The sequence below is a fragment of the Crotalus tigris genome, unplaced genomic scaffold (genome assembly GCF_016545835.1).
Source record: "Crotalus tigris isolate CLP2741 ecotype Arizona unplaced genomic scaffold, ASM1654583v1 scf7180000022411.5474196:2289641, whole genome shotgun sequence".
Lineage (NCBI taxonomy): Eukaryota > Metazoa > Chordata > Lepidosauria > Squamata > Viperidae > Crotalus > Crotalus tigris.
This window is the reverse complement of record NW_024099112.1, coordinates 1,415,307-1,435,706: the sequence shown is the minus strand read 5'-3', so window position 1 is coordinate 1,435,706 and position 20,400 is coordinate 1,415,307. Positions and strand designations below refer to the sequence as shown.

The 20,400-nt window shown below is 36.0% G+C and overlaps 1 protein-coding gene and 1 long non-coding RNA gene across 3 annotated transcripts; one reads left to right on the top strand and one right to left on the bottom strand.

Moving 5' to 3' along the window:
• Window positions 1-2,987: 2,987 nt before the first annotated feature.
• On the bottom strand, window positions 2,988-18,000 carry FAM83C (family with sequence similarity 83 member C). The gene is made up of 4 exons (XM_039319208.1): window positions 17,113-18,000; window positions 12,286-12,453; window positions 9,532-9,656; window positions 2,988-5,457 (listed from the first exon to the last, which is right to left on the bottom strand). The coding sequence occupies exons 1-4, from the start codon at window positions 17,632-17,634 to the stop codon at window positions 4,593-4,595; spliced, it is 1,680 nt and encodes a 559-aa protein (XP_039175142.1). The 5' UTR covers window positions 17,635-18,000; the 3' UTR covers window positions 2,988-4,592.
• On the top strand, window positions 5,288-9,308 carry LOC120297038. 2 transcript variants are annotated; one of them, XR_005553664.1, is made up of 3 exons: window positions 5,310-5,427; window positions 6,880-7,026; window positions 7,335-9,308. It is a non-coding gene; the product is annotated as an uncharacterized LOC120297038 (long non-coding RNA). The 2 variants fall into 2 exon arrangements; XR_005553665.1 differs by lacking the exon at window positions 6,880-7,026 and having other exon boundaries at window positions 5,288-5,427.
• Window positions 18,001-20,400: the final 2,400 nt, after the last annotated feature.

Genomic DNA, 20,400 nt, shown 5'->3' with positions numbered 1-20,400 from the left:
GCACTCCAGTTCGATATTATATTTTCTTTGTGTCTTTTTAATCTTTTTTACAGTGCGTGTGACTATATATACTTTCCTTGAATCTTAATTTAGTTTCAGAGTTTTCGTCTTGAAATTCTTAGTTCCTGCATTAAGGTTTGTTCTTATGCCCTTTTTATATTTCTTTTTGCATCTTAAATTTCACTTGTAATTCAATCACTAAATGTTACTGTTTTTCTTTTCGGGCATTTCACTTTCTTGCAATTGAATTTTGTTTTCAGTGGTCATTACATTTAAGCGTCTTGAATAAATAAGATAATAATGAAATACATGTATCATGAAGTTTGGGAATAAAGTGACGGATGGCACCAAAATTTTTCACATAGTTGAGATGTGGGAAAAAAACTGGAAATAAATTATTTGCATCATATGTCCTGATGACAATTTTAAAGAAAACAAAAAAAGTGTTTGCATAAATTGAAGAATTATTTCTTATGTTGTGATTGAGAGGTTATGTTGGGGGCTGGGGGGCGATGACAACTTCCTCATTGGCTCAAGGGGGTGATTTGTTCAAAAAGGTTAAGAACCACTGTTCTAGTTGGTTGTGCCTCACCACCTTGTAACCATATGCTTGGTCAAAGAGTGAATCCTGTGTTTCTGGTGAAAACTAAGGTACTGTTTTGGAAGTGAAACTTCATCATTGTAAAATATACTAATATAAACTTGGAACTAATTAAAAAGATAGTTTTAAAAACATCATTATTTTCTGTCTCCATCATGACTCTCCATACCAATCGTTGAGAAGGTGGCTGAATGGGCCCTTATAAACATGTTGGATTTGGGTTAGTTGACAAGTTGGAAAAACACTATTGTAGTTCAGTGCAAAGGAGGACATATAAAGCCCTCTATGAGCTATAGGGACTTTTTTTGACCTGCATTCAACAGAAAGGGAACTTACTGAGCTGTTCTTAGGTGACAGAATAATGTAGTATCCACTGAATGACACCCATTTGCTCGATTTGAATTGCTCAGTTTGCATAACAGTAAACTAAAATCTTCTTGACTAGTTTGTGGATCAAATGTGTTGTGCTAACTAAGCCATTCCTTGGCCAAACTGAGGAGAGAGGCTTGGGCTACAAACATACTCTCCGCAGTTTAGTATGTAAGTTTAGTAATCTAGCTGGAGGGAAGGGTGTCTTTTATTCCCAATTGCCCCTTTAAATCAAAGAGTAAGTCATCTGCAGCACCTTCCTAGCACAAGTTACTTCATTATGCAAATAATATACATTGATGTAAATACCAGAGAAATTTTGGTGGATTGTTTTTTTGTTTTTGTTTTTTGGCTTGTGAAATCCACTGTATTACAGTCCACTTTCACTGTAGACCCTCATATAGTACAACTGAAGTGGTGTTTGCATGATGCACTAAAGTACACACTAGCCAAATACTTTTTAGCTCACTATACTGAGTAATCAGTTAAAGTAGTGTGTTATGCAGATTTACAGATTGGTTATATGACTAAAACTCCCTGTTTACTACCCTGTAATCCCTTAATTTGAACTAATCAAAGATAAATGTATTGTCTGGAAATAGGCTTACATTGTATGCAAATAAAAATTCACTTCATTCCTGATAAGAGTTATAATGGAAAAGGAAAGCTGATTTCAAATGTGGATTAATTTATGCTAATCAGACTATAGCCTTAGGCTTTACAACTTTTAGTTCACTTGTTTTTGGGTCAAGAGCTGCATGTGGACTGATATGTATCGGTCATACTCCAAAAATTATTGGGTGGACTAATTTGTTTTGAGTTCATGTTCTTTAATTAAAATTTGCTATAATGAATATAATAATTTCCTAGTCACTAATTTAATAGGACTGTGCAATGCTTTAAAGTCTGCATCAAAAGGATGCATCTGCTATAACTACACACCTTAAAACTACTAAGGTTGAGAAACACTGATCCAGAGTTTCACAGCCCAGTATAGTATCCCTATTATTAAACAAAAATTGGCTTATCACAGCGGGAACCCTATCTGTGAATTTTTAATTTGGAGGCACTGTGCTTTTAGAAATGAATTTGGAGAGAAATAGCACGTTGGAAGTTACCACAGAGTACAGATAGTCCTCAACTTACAAATTTAGTGACCATTCAAAGTTACAACGACATTGAAAAAAGTAACTTACCGTAAATGCCGGCGTATAAGACGACTTCTGCGAGCGCTGAAATCGGCGCCAAAGACGGGGGTCATCTTATACGCCGAGTCGTCTTATACGCCGGAAATACTGGTAGTTTCCGGCGTATAAGACGACGTTCTAGGAATGCGGCCCGGCTATAAAGACGGGGGTCGTCTTATACGGCGGGTCGCCTTGTACGCCGGCATTTACGGTATGTTTTTCACGTGATCAAAATTCAGACACTTGGCCACTGGCTTATATTTCTGATGTTTGCAGTGTCCCAGGATCATGTGATCACCTTTTGTGATCTTCTGACAAGCAAAGTCAATGGGGAAGCCAGATTCACTTAACCACAGTGATTCCCTTAACAACTGTGGTAAGAAATCTTCCCATCTCTGGTAAGTCTGCCAGAGTCCAGCTGGTATAGCTAATGCCAAAAATATGAAGATCGTAGTTGTGCAAGTTTCCCACATTGATATAAAGATCGAATTTTCCATGTTGCAATTTGTGTTGTAACTTTTGCACTAAAAATCAATATAGAATCAGCTGTTGGACATCCTTTCAGCTTTGCTCCAATGCTATCAAACCATGGTATGACAGCTTCATACTGTTGTTGCTGATTATGATCATCATGGTCATTGCAGTCGCTACGATCACTACAGACTTTAAGTTTGCTTGCTGTTTCTTTAGTAATTTTGTAGTTTATGGGGTAGGAGTGCTAACTCTACGGTCAACCCTCCTCCCTTTATCTGGACTTGGGACTGGCTGGATTACCTCAAAATATCTACCACTTTATTTGGTAGATGATAGTTAAACAAATCATAACATAGTGGTTTATAGAATCCTGTTTATTTCAAAAGCACCATCAGATTATACATTGTCAAAGTTACGATTAACCAAAGAGAGAAAGAAAGCAAGAGAGAAGAAAAAAGAAAGAGGAGTCTTTCTCTTAAGGTATTTATACATTAAATTGCTATTGACAGAACTACCAATTTTTGAAATTAAAACAATGTTAAATTTATTATTAAAACAATCATAGCTTTCCTTGTGACTTCTTCATGAAATTTCAAAAATCTTGGTTAAACTAAACTCCCTCAGGAAGCATATCAAATCTTGATTTTCAGAAATAACAAATGTCAGTGGTGACAATTTGTTTTTCCATAGAAAATAAGATCAATTAATTGAAATGCTTAACTCTGTCATATACTTAAGCATTCGAAGTTCTTTGAGTTCAGTGGACTTTGAGTTCAGTGAACTTTGAGTTCAGTGGACTTCCAAGAATATCACTTTGACTGGACAGAAAATGCTTCTTCATTTGAAGTTACTTACTAGAGTGGAAATAAATTGAGCTGGGCTTTGCTTGTATAAATAAACAGATAATTAAAATCTAATTGACCACTTATTTTGAATTACAATGATATATATATTCATGTATTTAAAACATATATCATATGAACAAAATTAACACAATGTATCTTAATTAGTTTTCCAGTTTGTAACCAAAATTCTAAGACAAAAGTTAATGCCATTTATGTTATTTATCCTGATATAATGCAGTCATTACATTATTGACATTTCTTCTGTACCTGCCAAATCACTTTTTCAGATTCTTTGTTGAGGCAAAGAGATTACATTTATTAATTCCATATAGTTAGTGTTTTGAGATTTAAACTAAGAGTTGCATTTTATGGGTCTTTTCCTATCTCTATCATGCTTGCAACAGAAGGAAACAACTGAGGGCTTTTTTTCCTATGTCAGAGTGGCTGTAATTTGGATTCCTGTATTGAGAATGTGTACTAATCAATTGAATGAGGAGCAATATTAAAAGGAAGTCAGGAATTATGCAATATGATTTCTGCAGTTCTTTATTTTCTGCTACTTTGGTAAATGTGGATTTCTTATAGTTCTGTCTTAAAAAGAATTGCAGAATAATCCCCAGTAGGCAATGGAGATGTGTGCTTTTATCAAAGAGATGCATTATAACCTCTCTTCCAACTCTTTAAACCAAATTGTTTGTACTGTACATTATATATATATATATATAATAACAATTTTATTTACATACTGATATTCATTAAATTGTTTAAATTTGTATGTTCTTCCCTCTCCCCCCAGAGCTATTAAACTGAGAAATAGCATTGTTCCAAACATGCCCCTCCAGTATTTCAGGAATTCTAAATTATGAGTAATGAGAAATCCTCATTATGTCTGTGGGGCAAAAGTACCAGACAATGTTTTCAATGTTCAAAATGTATGTCCTTTCAAATTAACGCTAGAGTTAAATAGTAACAATCTTAAATCTCTTACACAGTATGTTGATTATTTTTCCGGCTTTATTAAGCTTCTTTAAGCTTTCCCAATATTTTTGAGCTAAATCTGATATATTATTATAGTTTCAATCCACATTTGACTTGAGATCAAATATTTTTGTTAGATTAAATTTCAAATCGACTATGAACTACTTTTGATTTTGATTTGTTATAGTTGGTAATCAAATCCAATTTGCTGTGACCAAGAGTCATCCTTTTTTCATTCCTATTTATGTTGCTGTTGTTCTCCATTGGCATATCCTCAGAGACTTCAGGGAATCTAGGAACTTTGCCCTTTATCTCATAATTTACAGTTTTAGTGGGATTGTTAATGAATTCTAATTTGTTGTATCCATGAGTTACTGGTTTGTCATCCTTATATAGTTTGCTTGCATTTTCAATTGGTTGAGTATAAAGGAACTTCTTGTTATCATTTGTTCCCACATTCTCAGGAAGATTTCCATTTCCTATGTTCTCAACTAATATCGGTGAAGATACTGATAGCAAAGATGTCTTAAGCTTCAATAAATTAGAAGCATCACCAAGTGGATACTTTAATTTATCTAATATGCTGCAGTTAGAGTCTGGCAACTCCCTGGGCTGGTATCTCAAGTCATTATGTCCCAGTAAACCTGAAGTGTTTTTTCTTGTTTCACCTGGAGTTAATTCCTTCTTTTCACAGAATACATTGGAAATTGATTGGTTATGATATGGTGATTTCTTGATGGTCACGACGCTGGAATTTGAAAGGGTGCTTGGTGGACTGATGGCTTCATACTCATTCCGTTGAAGGTGTTTTAAAATGGGCTCAGATTTCTGCATGATCTTGTAAGGAGAAGGTGTGGAATTTTCTGCAATGGGGATTCCAAGATGATTCACTGATCTAGATTCGGCATATATACATCGGAACTCTCTGTCAAAATCATCAACAATTTTTCCTTTGAAGTGCATCACTAAACAGGTATGTACCTGGCTGCAGAGCCATGTAAAACTGAAATGAAAAGAATTCAGGAACAACATGAAACATGGATATATCATTAAATTGTGCACATTTAAAATACTGAAAATTCATTGGACAATAATATTCATTTACAACATTAGTATTATTTTAAGTATGTTTATCAGAACATCTTTAGCACTACTGCTGCAATTCAACAGTGTACCATCGTTACTGTTTTAAAGCATTGAGAAAATAATAAGTGGAACAATTTGATGATCAAAATCTTAGATTATTGTATATGTATGTTTATATTATGTTAGGCAACAAATGAAGGTAACACCTGAGCATGCAAACAAGTTATTATGGTTAAATTGTTAGAGGTAATCATTTAAATGACAAACTCATAAGAATAATAAGGAATTGCTTGCAAGCTAATTATAGATTTCATATTTATGGCTCAAGAGGAGGAGATATGTAGCCACACAGTGTGACTGACGCTCATTTAGACAAGACTTACAAAATAACTCAATTCTTGAGCATTTAAAAATGGTACAGAAAAATAATTTTATTAATCACAGAAAAATATAATCCTTGGTGGCAGATTTTTAATCAAATTATCAGTGATATCTAATCTTAAAATCCCTTGAAAACAGCACATCTGACTATCAACTTCCTACTGGAATCTTTTTAAGGTATTATTTTGAGATGAAATATTGCATATACCAAGATACTTTGAGATGACCTAATATGGTAACATGCTATGGAGTTGGCAAGCTTTCTGTAAGTAAAGAGGGTTGGCAAAGGTAAAGCTGCTATTAAATATTTGTGTTGGTGAGTCAAAAGTAGATTGGGTGGAAGAAAGACAGTGTGTGGGGAAAAATGCATGTGCAGCAAACTGCCGTACTTTCCCCCCCACAAACCTCATAACCTTTTGATACCCTTTGTCCTAATGAAGCAGCCAGAAGGTCATACCCTTTTGACTTAATGCCTCACCTACCTAAACAAATAATATGCTTAAGTTCCTTCTCCTATCTTTTCCTGCCTTTGTTAGTTCCTTCTTGTTAGTTCCTTCTCCTGTTTGCTCTTTACCTGATCTTTGACTATGTAATGTATTACCAGAAAATAGTTGCTTACATGAAGACATTTTCCAATGAAGAAAGCTTTGTCAGCATTTAATGGTAAAGCCTATGTATGTAACAAGTATATAAGAAGCAATAAACTCAGAGTTTGTCAAGCTATGTCCTGCAGCTTCAAACCTCTGCTCAAGACATGCCTGTGTCTTTTTCTTAGCGTCTTACAACAGTGTGCATTATCAATCAAGGAAGTAGATTTAGTTGCAATTAAAGCAAAGAAAAATAATTTCCCTTCAAAATACAGCCGAAGGTTTGGCAACTAAGGCAAAAATAACTGCAGGTTAACTAGTATAATACGTAAAATGAATATTGTGCTGTTGTGCTGTATCATTTCTTGCAGAGGAGGGATACTTGAAAGTAAATGTACTGACAGGATGAGGTGACACTCTGCCAGGCAGTGTTGGTTCATGATCTGGGGATTCTCCTGGAACGGGGCAGTTGGACAAGGAGAGCTTTCAAACAAATATGTCTAGTGTGCCATTCTGAGGTGAGGAGGCACTGCTCATGATTACTTGAATCCTAGTCATCTTGTAGTTGGACTATTGCAACACACTATATATGGGGCTGGCCTTAAAGAGCTTTTGGAAGCTTCAGCTGGTCCAAACTGCAGTGCCACATATAGCATTGGGTGCATCATAGTACACCAATCTATCACTGCTGCTATGTGAGCTGCACTGACTCCTGATAGGCTTCTATATATAATTAAAAATGCTGGTTGTTACTTTTAAACTTGTACATGACATGGTGCTGGGTTACTTATAGAACAACTTGTGATTATTTCCCCTGTCCCATCAGATCTGGAAGAGGAGAAAGGCTCCAGATCCTATCCGTGAAGCAGTGCTTTAGGAAGCATGGCTGCTTTGTCATACTCTCTCCAAGAGATACACACAGCCCCAAATCTGTTGGTTTTCCAAAGGCTATGAAGATTTCTCATCAGGTACTGGGGCCCAGTTGTTAATAAAACTCTGGCATGCAGATACGTGACATGCCGGCAATGAGCTTTTTATAGGGACCTTAACTTGATTTTTTAAAAATTGATTTGGACTATGTACTATGCTTTTACTTTTGTTGACTGCCCAGGAGCCCATTCATTAAATGAATAGCCCTGTAAATGATTACCAGGGTTGCTTCTCCTTGGAGGTATTTGCCTATTTTACCAGATGAGATAGGGTGGGCATGTCCCAGATCCCATTCCTTAAATGTCATCTGGTAGGACCTTGGAGACACATATTCTCCATGGCTACCCCAGTCCTTTTGAAATGCCTCCCCCATGAAATTTGGAGGGCCCCCATTCTCTTAGCCTGGGATGCTATGGCACTTTTGCAGGGTTTGGGTGTGTGTGTGTTTTTTTTTTTTTTTTTGTTATGGAATGTTGCTATGAGCCATCTAGGATTATCATCTATAAGATAGTCAGCCATATAATTTTAAAAATATATGTATGGATATTAAATAAACAAACATATACAATAAGTTGATTTGAGTCAACCAAGATGTATTTTTATGTGAAAGTTTGGGTCGCTGTGTCTTTTTATGTATTTACTTGGAGATCCTGAGACACTTAACCTAGTGTGTTGCACAGGCTTGTTTTGAAGATAGGAAGTTGCGTACAGGTAGTCCTCACAACAACCATTTCTTCAGTGACTGCTTGAATTTGTGATGATCCTGAATGAACAGTATTTATAACTCCTTAATGCCATTGCCGCACTCCTGCAGTCACATGATCGGGAGTCTTGGAGTCTTGGCAGCCCACCTTTATTTATCACAGGGTACTTTTCAACTCTAGCCACACATCTGTCACTCCTCACCATCTCTGCTTTTTGACTGTCCTGCACTCCATTGCCTCTGCCACCCCAGCAGATTTTCACTTCTTCCTCCTACTGCTGACGAAGCATGCCCAGCCTGACTCTTTGTGAGGCAGCAGCTGGTCACAGACGGCCTTCTTGAGGCCTCCAGGAAGGTCACATATGGCTTCAGGAAGCCAGCAGCTGTCTCACAAAGGGCCAGACCAGGCGCACCTCATCAGTACTGGGAGGAACAGGATAGCCAAGGTCAGCTGAAGGTAGCAAGAACAATGGAGTGCACGGTGTTATGGGTGAAGGCAGGGTGCAGGGCAGCCAAAAGAACAGAGAGGGAAGAAGATAGGCAGATAGGGTGGAGTTGAAGGGAAGGTGAGCATAACAGGGCAGGAGAAGCTTGATGTCCTGGCCTAACAAAGACAATCAGGAGTACTGATTATGCAGTGCAGTCATGTGATATTTTACCTAGTAATTGTTTACTTAGCGATAAACATTCCAGTCCCAATTGGGGCCATTAAGCAAGGACTATCTATATGCTGCTCTCAGTTCCTTGGAGCTAGTACAAATAAACATGTAATATAATAATTAGGGGGATCAAAATTCCCTGGAATTTATTTCACTTTAAGGATATATATGACTAGAAAATTATGAAAATTCAGAATCTCTGAAAATTATTAGACTATGTGGCTGGGGTAGAGTTAGAATGTGTTTTTAAAATTGGATTCCTAAACTGTTAAAGGAGACACATTTTTAAAAAATTGTTTAAAAGAACTGAACTTGTTTTGTATACGTTTTGATATCATTTTTTGTACATTTAGAAATAGCATATTCACCATTTGCAAATTTCATTTCCTTCCAACTGAAATGGAAGACACACAGTTTTGAGAAGCACTAGAACAGCCTTAGACACCTGACCCATAAGAAGGATACAAAGCACTATAATTTTAAATAAATGTAATTTAAATAATCTAAATAATTTGCTGCATTCGTTTAATCTGGTGTCTGAAAGTCATGGTTGAAAAAATCAAGTTGCTAGCTGCAACAGTGCAATAAAAACTCTGGCGTCTTGGCTTTTTTTTTTTTTAACCGTACCCTGCAATCACTCTGAATTAGGACATATTAGTCCCAGAAATCTCTAGACAAACAAATGCCTTTTGCAAATAACATCATTCTGAAGTATACTTGTAATGTCTCACCTGTAAGTCCCTGCAAGTACTTGTTCACAGTCTATCAATACAAATTTCTCAAAGGCTTGTCCTGTAAGTTTCTTGCCAGCTTTACTATAGTATGTATCTCCACTTACAGATCGTATGCGCATATTCTAAAATAATAAGAAAAGCATAAGAAAGATTAAAAAAAATACTGCTGACTTTCTATGCAGAGCTTATATATACTGTAACCCTATGAGTGAATGCGAATCTTGGAATTAATGGCTGTGAAACATACCAAAATCAGTACTATGTTAATGTTAAAAAAACATTTTTGTAAAATTCCGTACTGATGCTTAAAACTCTATCAGTTTTAACCTGTTTTATAATTTCTTCTCAGAAATCTCTTGTAAATTTCAATGGATATAAAATTGCAGTCTAAATTAAGTATATCAACTATAATGACTGCAAATGACATGACCAGCGATTTGCCTTTGTGTTTTATTAGTTAATGTATTGGGAGCAGTGGACATAATTTGGAATTTTGCAAGTTTGATATGGTCTCTCTCATAAAATGGTTGTTAAGATTGATGCAGCTAATCACAAAATGTCCATCTATCAGAAGGAAAACTGAGTGCCACCTGATTTTATTTCCTAAGAAAGTTGAGGGGGCTGAGGAGACCCCTAGATATGTTGTTGGAAATTTAGGTTATACTCAAGATGGTACTTCACTTTGCAGCATGTGTGGTTCCCCATTATTTTTAATTAAAAGAATCAGAAAAATGAAATTAGATAGCATAGGGGACTTGGAAAGCACTAAGTAATATGTGGGTGGGCACATAGTAGACTGCTCAGTCTCTGATGGTGAAAAATTAGAAACCGGTATCATTTCAGTAATTTCCAACCCTTATTTCAATATTTGAAAGCTGTAGTTGCTCTAGAAGAATGGGAAATTACTATACATTTACTGATAACAGACAAAATGACAGTAAGTTCCTTATGGTGGGGGTTGGAGTGATGGAATAAGATAACTCTTGCAGAATAGAGTACAGGTAGTCCTTGAATTACAACCATAATTGAGCCCAAAATTTATGTTGCTAAGTGAGAAAATTGTTAAATGAGTTTTGCCCCATTTTTATGATCTTTCTTGTCACAGTTGTTAACTGAATCATTGCAGTTAAATTAATAAAACAGTTGTTAAGTGAATCTGGCTTCCCCATTGACTTTGCTTATCAGAAGGTTGCAAAAGTTGATCACATAACCCTATGTGCACTGCAACTGTCACAAATATGAGTCAGTTGCCAAATGTCTGAACTTTCATCATGTGACCATGGGGATGCTGCAATGGTCATAAGTGTGAAAAATCGTCATAGGTCACTTTTTGCAGTGCCATGGTAATTTGGAACGGTCACTAAATGAACTGTTGTAAGTCAAGGACATCCTGTAGTTAGTAGTTAGGCTTATACTCACATTGAAAATGCCTTAGTTAGCCAAGAGGAAGATATCCCTGAATTAAACATAACTCTTGCTCAACCAAAAACAGGCTGAACAAATATGCGGTATAAATCCTAATCCGAAGTAACGCTTCGCTTCCCACCCTAGGTCTATGCTCCAGAAAAACAATCCCAGATATTCCTTTTCCCCTGCAAACACATGTATGAGAGCTCTCTCTCTCTGTGTGTGTGTGTGTGTAAAACAACCATACTTGATTAAAATTGTTTGTAAAATGCGGTCCCCTAATAACAAAATTAATTGATCTTCCGTTTGCATATGCCAATCATTTTCACTCTCAGATATAAATAATGTTAATGCACACACATTCTCTTGCCTTTTTAAACAGAAACAGCAAACAACAGCAACTAGAGTAGAAAAGGTAAATGGAAGTGACAGCTATTTTGACTGTTTTAACACACACACACACACACACACATACAACATACATCTGTAGATCCTCCTGGTCTGATTGAATACGGTCTCGTGTCCAGGGCATCTTTCTCTCAATTTTGTTGCGCATCAGAAGTAAACTTCACTCCATTTGTAACATTTAAAGGTAGTAAGCCTGGATTTAAGCAAATGTGACTCTGTGCTATCTTTAATTTTGCCTCAGCCGATCATTTAAAATAATTGGATGAAAGCAATGTACTTTTCATCTCCTTTATACTGAAGACAAGGCTAAAAGTACAGATATCTGTGATTGTTGACTGCTTCCCTTCAATAAATAAGGTTCATATATTAACTTCAGGCACTGTTTTGCTCTGGGCTTTTGTTTGTTCAACGTGTATATGAAAGGCAAAGGTTGGGCATATGATATCTATCAGCACATAATTTTTTGAAAGGAGATATTTAAAATTTTTACTTGCACCATCCAATTGCACCTTATGCTTCAGCTATGTTGTTTCACATGGAAAATGGATTATAATTCAACAATCATTCAATAAAGGTGTATTACTGATGTCATACCACATAACAGAAAAGGGGTAAATATGCTTCAGAAAGCATCCTGGAACTGATGTTTGGTAAGAGAATCATTACAGATCGCCAGACAATCAATAATTATCAAGAAACCTAGGAAGAAAGGAAGACCTTATACTGTTATTGTTCTTGTTTTTGTTGTTGTTGCCCTTGGATTTCAATTATTGGCTTTAGATGAACAAACCAACCCATGTTCATCTGAGTGATAATGAAAATGATTGAAATAAAAGATATTTAAAAATGTCTTTTTTTTCACTTTCATGTTCCATTACATCATATTTTAATATTTACATTAAGTAAAAGAAAAATGAAAACTGATTGAAAACATACCAAAAGGTCATCCATGATGACCTCCATTTTACTGCACATTTCTGTAAACTCCTTCAAGTTTTTTTCATCCAGGATCAGATAAACAGGAACACGACGTTTGTTTGAAGCTTCTATCAGATCACTGAGTATTTCCATATCTGTGAATTGATCCATCACAATTGCAATCACCTGCACAATTTTTGGTAGGTTGCGGTAAAATGGAGAGTAGAACAGAAGACATTGTCAAAAGATGATCAGTGGATTTGACCTATTAAATAACCCATATACCCATATAAGACCCTTTTTAAGTGATTCAAGCTGCAATTTTTTAACCTTTCATCAAGGATTCTCTGAGTAAATACGCCTAGAATTGCACTATTGGTCTGTTTTAATAAAACAAGAAGGGCAAAAACAGTTAGCACCTAAAGTGAGAAGGTCAGTTTTGAAACTCTGCTTCATAATGCTTCCTCACTAGTTATTATTTCTGAATCTTTTTCCTTTCTTTACTCTGTTTTTATGGAGAACCCAGAGAAAATTATGGGCACATGATTGCATTCCAGAGTTGCTGAGCTTTACAATATACACCTTTTCCATCACAGAATTGTGAGAAGCTATAATCTAGTGACACTTCCCCCTGTATATGCCTTATGTAAGATACTTTGCATGTTACAGACTGGAAGATTGGTTCCAGAATTGCTTTCCGTATCTATTAACATTTTATAATGGTGATGTTCCAGGTGACAGAATTCCAGGAAGGAACCAAGTAATTAGTCTCTATTATAAATCTTGATTACTGAGAAGTGTATGTATAAATTGGGAGTGCACCTAATTCTTCTACTCTTTTTACATTTTCCTACTGCTTTCTCTTCTGACAACAGAACGTTTCCATGAAGAATTGATGGAAAACTTGGCTACAAATACAGCAGAATGGGGTGGCAACATTTTGAAGATATTACAGTGATGTAAATATTGTGAAGATGGGGAAGCAGTTGCCTTGGGGCCCAGAGGCCCACTGTGTTGCCCCTTGCCTTCCACAGACTTAATTAGATAGTCAGGAATGCAAAGGAAGGAGAGGAAAGGAAATAGATATACCATGTCTGAGTTGCAAAAATCCAGATGCCCACTAGCAAATTCTCGATTTTGAGAGTCTTGCCTTGGGGTCCAGAGACCCTAACCCTTACATCTCATTTTAAATGTTTGCCTATGTTGAAAAAAATCTTATCAACTAAGAAAACATCTCAGAGGACAAAGGGTAGGTTAACTTTGTCCTACGATGTATTTGTTTTCTATTTGCAAGGAACTTCAAATGTAGATGGAGCACTCAGAAGTGGCACCTTTTTTGCAATTTAAAATGATGTACAGTTAACCACTCCAAACACACTAGCCACATAGAACTACTTTTAAGTACTTTTCAAAGAATAATTTAGGCAATTCTTTGACTCTTGGGCTTCTAATACGGCATGACTGAACACCATTGTAGCCCATAATATCTTATTTTTAATTAAGTCAGTATTCTATAAAACAGAGTGCCCATCTCAAATATTGTTCTTACGTTAAAACGTGTGTCTGTGTTTCACACAATGTTTCAGATGGGCACACTGTTTTATAGAATACTGACTTAATTAAAACAATTTCCAAAAACCCATAGGTAGGTCAAGAAACTTAAGCAATCTCAAATAGGCTATTATGGGCTAGTGTGTTTGGAGTGGTTAACTGTACATTTTAAATTGCAAAAATTTAAATTGCCACTTCTGAGTGCTCCATCTACATTTGAAGTTCCTTGCAAATAGAAAACAAATACATCATAGGACAAAGTTAACCTACCCTTTGTCCTCTGAGATGTTTTCTTAGTTGATAAGATTTTTTTCAACTTAGGCAAACATTTAAAATGAAATGTAAGGGTTAGGGTCTCTGGACCCCAAGGCAAGACTCTCAAAATCGAGAATTTGCTAGTGGGCATCTGGATTTTTGCAACTCAGACATGATATATCTATTTCCTTTCCTCTCTTTCCTTTGCATTTCTGACTATCTAATTAAAAGTCTGTGGAAGGCAAGGGGCAACACAGTGGGCCTCTGGGCCCCAAGGCAACTGCTTTCCCATCTTCACAATATTTACATCACTGTAATATCTTCAAAATGTTGCCACCCCATTCTGCTGTATTTGTAGCCAAGTTTTCCATCAATTCTTCGTGGAAACGTTCTGCTGTCAGAAGAGAAAGCAGCAGGAAAATGTAAAAAGAGTAGAAGGATTAGGTGCACTCCCAGTTTATATATACATTTCATGGTAATCAAGATTTATAATAGAGACTAATTACTTGGTTCCTTCCTGGAATGCTGTCATCTGGAACATTATAAAATGGATACAGAAAGCAATTAATGGATATGGAAACTAATTCTGGAACAAATCTACCAGTCTGTAATATGCAAAGTATCTTACATAAGGCATATACATAGGGAATGCCACTTTTAAAGCCCATATGATTTGTTTTGAAGATGCCTATCCAACTCCTTCCAGAAAAAATTCGGAGCGAACTGAAGTAGGAGAGAGCTTAAATGGGTTAGTGGGAGTTGCAAAAACTAGTAAAACTTAAGTGTTTACCTTCTGGTAAATGAATATTTTGACATTATCCATTTCTTTCATGCCTCTTATTTTGTAAGACTTTCCTGTGCCATGTTCTCAGAAAACCACAGGTGCCCACTGTATCCAAAATGTTACACATTCCTGCTCTGAAGATTTGATTTCAGATTCTATCAGAGAATAGTCTTCACTTCAAACTGATGAAACCCTATTTATTTATCTAACTATTCATTCAGGCCTTTCGATTTCATCTGCTAAGACTGAAGATGGTTTACATTTAGAAAGTAAAATCACTATTACACCAAATTAAAGTATGGCAGCCTTTTACCATCTGTGCCACAACATTAGGATTGCGGTGCTTTCTCCAAAGCAAAGATTTATGAGCATTTCAACTTTGGAGAGGTATCCTGCCTGCTCACTGCCTCTGGGAATCACACCCTCTCCAAAAGAATGTACAGAGCAGCCCAGATTTAGCTAACAAAGAGAATCCTATAAGTATTTGATCCATCAAGTTTACTGGTTTTGGTATTGGCATTTATTCTGCTTTGTTTTGATAGGCACGTCTGTCAGCCCTATTACACCCCCCTCACATACAGACATATTCTTACTCTGTGTATTTGAGATAAATTTGTAGGAGTAAATTAATGGATAGGAGAAAGATATTCTAAATGCCTCTTTTATACAGAAAGCCTTTTTCAAAAAGAAAAAAAAAATCCCTATGTTCTTTCACTGGGCATTTTTCTTCCCTTTTCTTCCATATAGTTTTGAATTATTCAGAATTTCTGAGGAAAAGCCATTTGCAAAACAGAATTATTATATGATAATGTTTAAAATAATATTCCCACTTATTTTACGCTGTATTCTCAGACTTTTAGTTGCAATGTATAGTATTAGCCTCAAATAGTATTTTTATTATTTTTATTTTAAACTAATTTTATTGAGTAGTCTAACTATGCTAACTGCCCAAAATCTTCCAACATTGATTGAATGAAAATCCGTTTTATTAATCTGAATAGGAATGAATTCCTAATAAATTATTTAAAATTCAAATTTTACACACCTCTTACAATTTTCCATTAAGTAATTTCAACAGGGACACAAATGAATAAAGTCTAGAATATTTGTTTTGATATAATAGTCTCCCTTCCACATATGCTTCCACTACACTCACACAGGAATATTTTGGAATGATTTCTATACAAATATACACCAATTTGGTGTAGTGGTTAAGACATCTGGCAAGAAACTGGGAGACTGAATTCTAGTGTCATTTTAAGAACAAAGCCAGCTGGATCACTTCCTCTCAGTTGTGGGAAGGAGGCAATGGCAAACCACTTCTGAAAAACTTTGCCAAAAAAATTGCAGGGACTTAGTTCAGGTAGTCCCTGGGAATGGGACACAGTTGAACTAAAGAAAAAAATCACACAGACATACTCAAAAAACATGCATGTATGTTTTAAAATATGCCAAAGTGGGGAATCTATTTGGATTTTGAAGAAAATATCTCAGAAAACAAACGCAATCTGACATCTAATTCATAGATATTTCCTGGGAAAGTCACATTGTATGTAATGTTTTCCATGTTTATAGCTCATCAAAGTACTCCTTCAAAGTACTTCTTTGTTAAGCCTCGCTGACTCTAGCACGGGCTGTCAAAATGAAGGCTCAATAGCTAGGTGTGTCTATGGAATATTTTTATCTAACACCTAAGGGCTATACCTATTTTAAATTATGCAGTCATAAGCATTTTTCTCATAGTTTAACACAATATGGGAATTCTGGTTCTAAAACAAAGAACATATTACTCCTCTGATCTTTGCATAAGATATCCAAGACATGCTCAGACTCCTTTGCTCCATAACTGTGAAGTTTAAATTCTAAAGCTGCTATGATTTCATTTTAACAAATAATGTGTGATCTAATCATTGGGCCATCAAACAATGTTCTGTTCTTAAAATTCTTTGAACATCTTCACTTGTTATTGTGAACATGTTCCAACATAGCTCAGAAAACTAAGAGTCAAAGAACAAAGGAACAAAGAGTCATCTGCATAGCTCATTTCTTTCTGCATATATACCATTTGTTAAATATAAAACTCATGCTAACATAATAAAAATAAATCCAGCAAGTAGTACATTAAAGGTACACGCAGAGGAAGAATTTAAAAAAAAATTAAAATGGGAGCCAGTAATTCAATTTGTTTTATATATTTTAAAAACCACACTGATTAGCTTTGTCTCTTTTTAAATGCTTTAAAATGTTCTACTTACTGACTTGGCCTTGCTTATTAGAGATCGAAGTAACTCCTTCACATTGTTTGCCTTGTCCCTTTGGAAATACAAGCTGACTTCTGTTCGGTTGAGCACTGTGACAGAAGGCATCATTGGCCAACCCAGCTCCAGTTGAGGGGGGTCAATATCTGTCATTAATGGGAAGTATGTCCCAGATGTGACCTCAGAGAGGAGAGATTCCCTATCCATGCTGTCAGCTCTTAAGAGTCTTGCCTCTAACCCCTTCTTTGGAGATTCTGGGATGCTTTGGATGTGCTGGCTCATGTAAGCCATGTCCATTGTGGACAGGAACGGTAGTTCTTTTTCTTTAGCGATGACTTGCAGATAGCCAGCTTCTCCTTGTTCCAGAAAGGCATCCACAGCTAGCCTGGCGGTCTCACTATGCTGTAGCATTGAAGGGCTGGCTTCTTTCTTCCAGGGCTTTTTCAGATCTTCCAGTCGATTTTTCAGTTGCCCTGTGCTCCCTTGGGAATTCCCAAGGCTTTTGGAGAACCAGCTCATGCCTCTAGAGCTGGGTGATAAAGCACCACAATCCTTGATGTTACCTTGTCAGAGGGATATTCTGAGCTTGAGATACTGTCTTGACTTTATAAATCCTTGTGATTCTGTAATGAAGATGTCGAGATGAAGAAAAGTCACAATGAACAATTTTGTTTTCTTTCTAGATATCTGTTTTTCTAGATATCCCCCTGTTCCTAGGGAGAAAATTAGCTCAAAATTCTAAATCTCATGGCTTGTTTTGATGTTGTCTTCCTTATGGAAATGCTAAGAAAAGTTTCTTCATCTTCTTTATAGGAACTGCTGCTTTTAGGTATGCTTCCTCAAGCAATAAGACTCAGTTACGTTCCGCCCCAAAGTGATTTCTCTCTTGCAGTCAAAGCACTGAAACCTGTTTTGTAAGTTTTACTGCCTTGAGAGGAAATGGGAATGTTGAAACTTGTTCCAAGGTCAATGTGGTTTATGCAATAGCTACAAACTTGCATAAATGTTAAAACAATGTAATAACCTGGAAATAAGAGGAAAACTGCTATGCATTTTTAGCACCCATTCTATTTTTCTGCTCAGGTATTGAAGAAACAAAAAGAGAATCGTCAGTGCCACAAGACTCTGCAAATTGCTTTAATTCAGGGCAGAGAAGGGTTTATTCATAATGCCCCAAGTCCATATTTTGTTGAAATGCAACAGAATGTCATGGAGGATTAGGTTGTTTAACTTTAAATCCTCATGTAATTTTCCAACTCTAATTTGCACTCCTATTTGTCTCCTGCTTCCCTATATCTCTATGTATGTGTGCAGAGAAAGTAGGACTCTAGGCATAATAGAGAGATTTGTGGAAAAATAACAACAAATTTAGGTTAGGAAACTTAGATAGGAAGAAGGGATTATGATGCTTTCTGGATTAAATTCTCAGCTTCCACCAATGAGGAAAACTCAGGAGTCCAAGCGTATTATTATTATTATTGTTAATAATTTCTCACTATTTTTACCAGCTGCCAGGGGCAGGGCTGGCAAGCAGAAATTTGAGTGAATTGGGTCTTTACTGAATAAAAATCATGGAAGCTGTGTGCCATTTGTATCCTTGGTTAACAATTTAATGTTTATATGAATAATATTGGGTTGAGTGAATAATAGTTAAATATCTTCACTAGACTAGGATTTGAATGTTTTGCCTTTGTCCTACTATGTGTGAAATGTGTGTAAGTGTGAATGTGTTTAGCTCTATTGACCTTGGGCCAGTCACTTTCTTTCAGTCCTAGGAAGGAGGCAATGGCAAACCACTTTTGAAAGCTTTCAGAAGAAAACTGCAAGAACTTGTCCAGGCAGTCTCTGGACAAGTTGGACATGATTGAATGAAAGAAAAAAATGATATGAGAGTCCAGGTTTGCCCAAAATTGTAAAAGTTGTTGATTTATGAGCTTTAAATTCCAGCTATATTTGAGCTAGTTATGTTTCCACAGTATGGAAGAAAATGCATTCTGGTCACTCTTGGAGATATATTGTTTCCTATTATGTATGCCAAACTTGACCCCTTTTCAAGTTACGTTATGATTGCTTTAATTTCTTAGCTTTTACTGAGTATAGAAGGGATGAGCTAGTCGCCAGATGGTGCAAGTATGAAGCAGCTGAACTTCAGATGGGCAGAGGTAGGTTTTCAAGAAATTGCCATTGACTTTAGCATGTGTCATTGTGTTGTGTGGGTGGTTGCTCTGCAGTACTTATTAAGATGATAGAGATAGCTATGGATGACCGGCCTTTGTCAATCTGGAACAGAAGTTTTGAGGGAAACTCCTTAAACCCAAATATTCTTTTTCTAAGATTGTGTGACAGCTTGCACAGGCCTAATAAATCTATTTTTCTGAATTAGACCAACCAAGCTTGTAATTTTATTGATAATTTGCATGTTTCCCCATCTAGCCTTTTGTTGGGCTACAACTCTCATCCCCCACAAGCAGCAGGGTTTTATGTATTGTAGGATTTTGCTATCTTCATGATTGACTCAGATTGCTATCATATAACAGTGGATATCCTTTCTTGCTGTTTTATTTATCATAAGTAAATAAAGATGCAGAAGTGAGAAAGACTTGGCTGGAAATGCCTGTTGGGAGATCTTATTAGGATTTAAGTCACCTGTCCTAAATTATTGATTATCCCCCAAAATGCTCAGATTGGGATAAAGTGGATACTACTAGGGACAATAGAAGCATCTCAAGCAAATATCACAATATGTTGAAGAAGCATTAATAGGCACAGTCTTTAAAAGAGAAATGAAGGACGGGAGCAATCAAGGTTCTTAAGTATCATGAGCATTGTTACACAAAGCAGATAATTTTTAAAAAGGAGTATTTTCTTCATTTCTTTAACAGATATTTCTAGATGCTTGTATATTTTTGACTAGGAAAGGCCCCTACAGTAATTTAGAACTGACTTGAAGAATGAAGAGTTATTGTATTAAATCATAAAACCTCCTATGAAACCTCACATCTGAACTCTAACTGGAGCCTTCTCCATTGTTTGATCCTTGTATCCTAAATAATTCCAAACAAACAACTTTTAATAAAATCCATCCAAGAACCAGTATTTATACCTGAAGTATTTTCATATAAATTGAGAAAAGGTTTGAGTTGCTTGACTTTTATAAATATGATTAATAAAGTGCCTCATGGGCAACATACTTGGCCAGAAATTAATATAATATGCTTATTGACCTTTATGACCTTAATATATATTAATATAATATGCTTATTATACTTGTCTCTACACAAGATG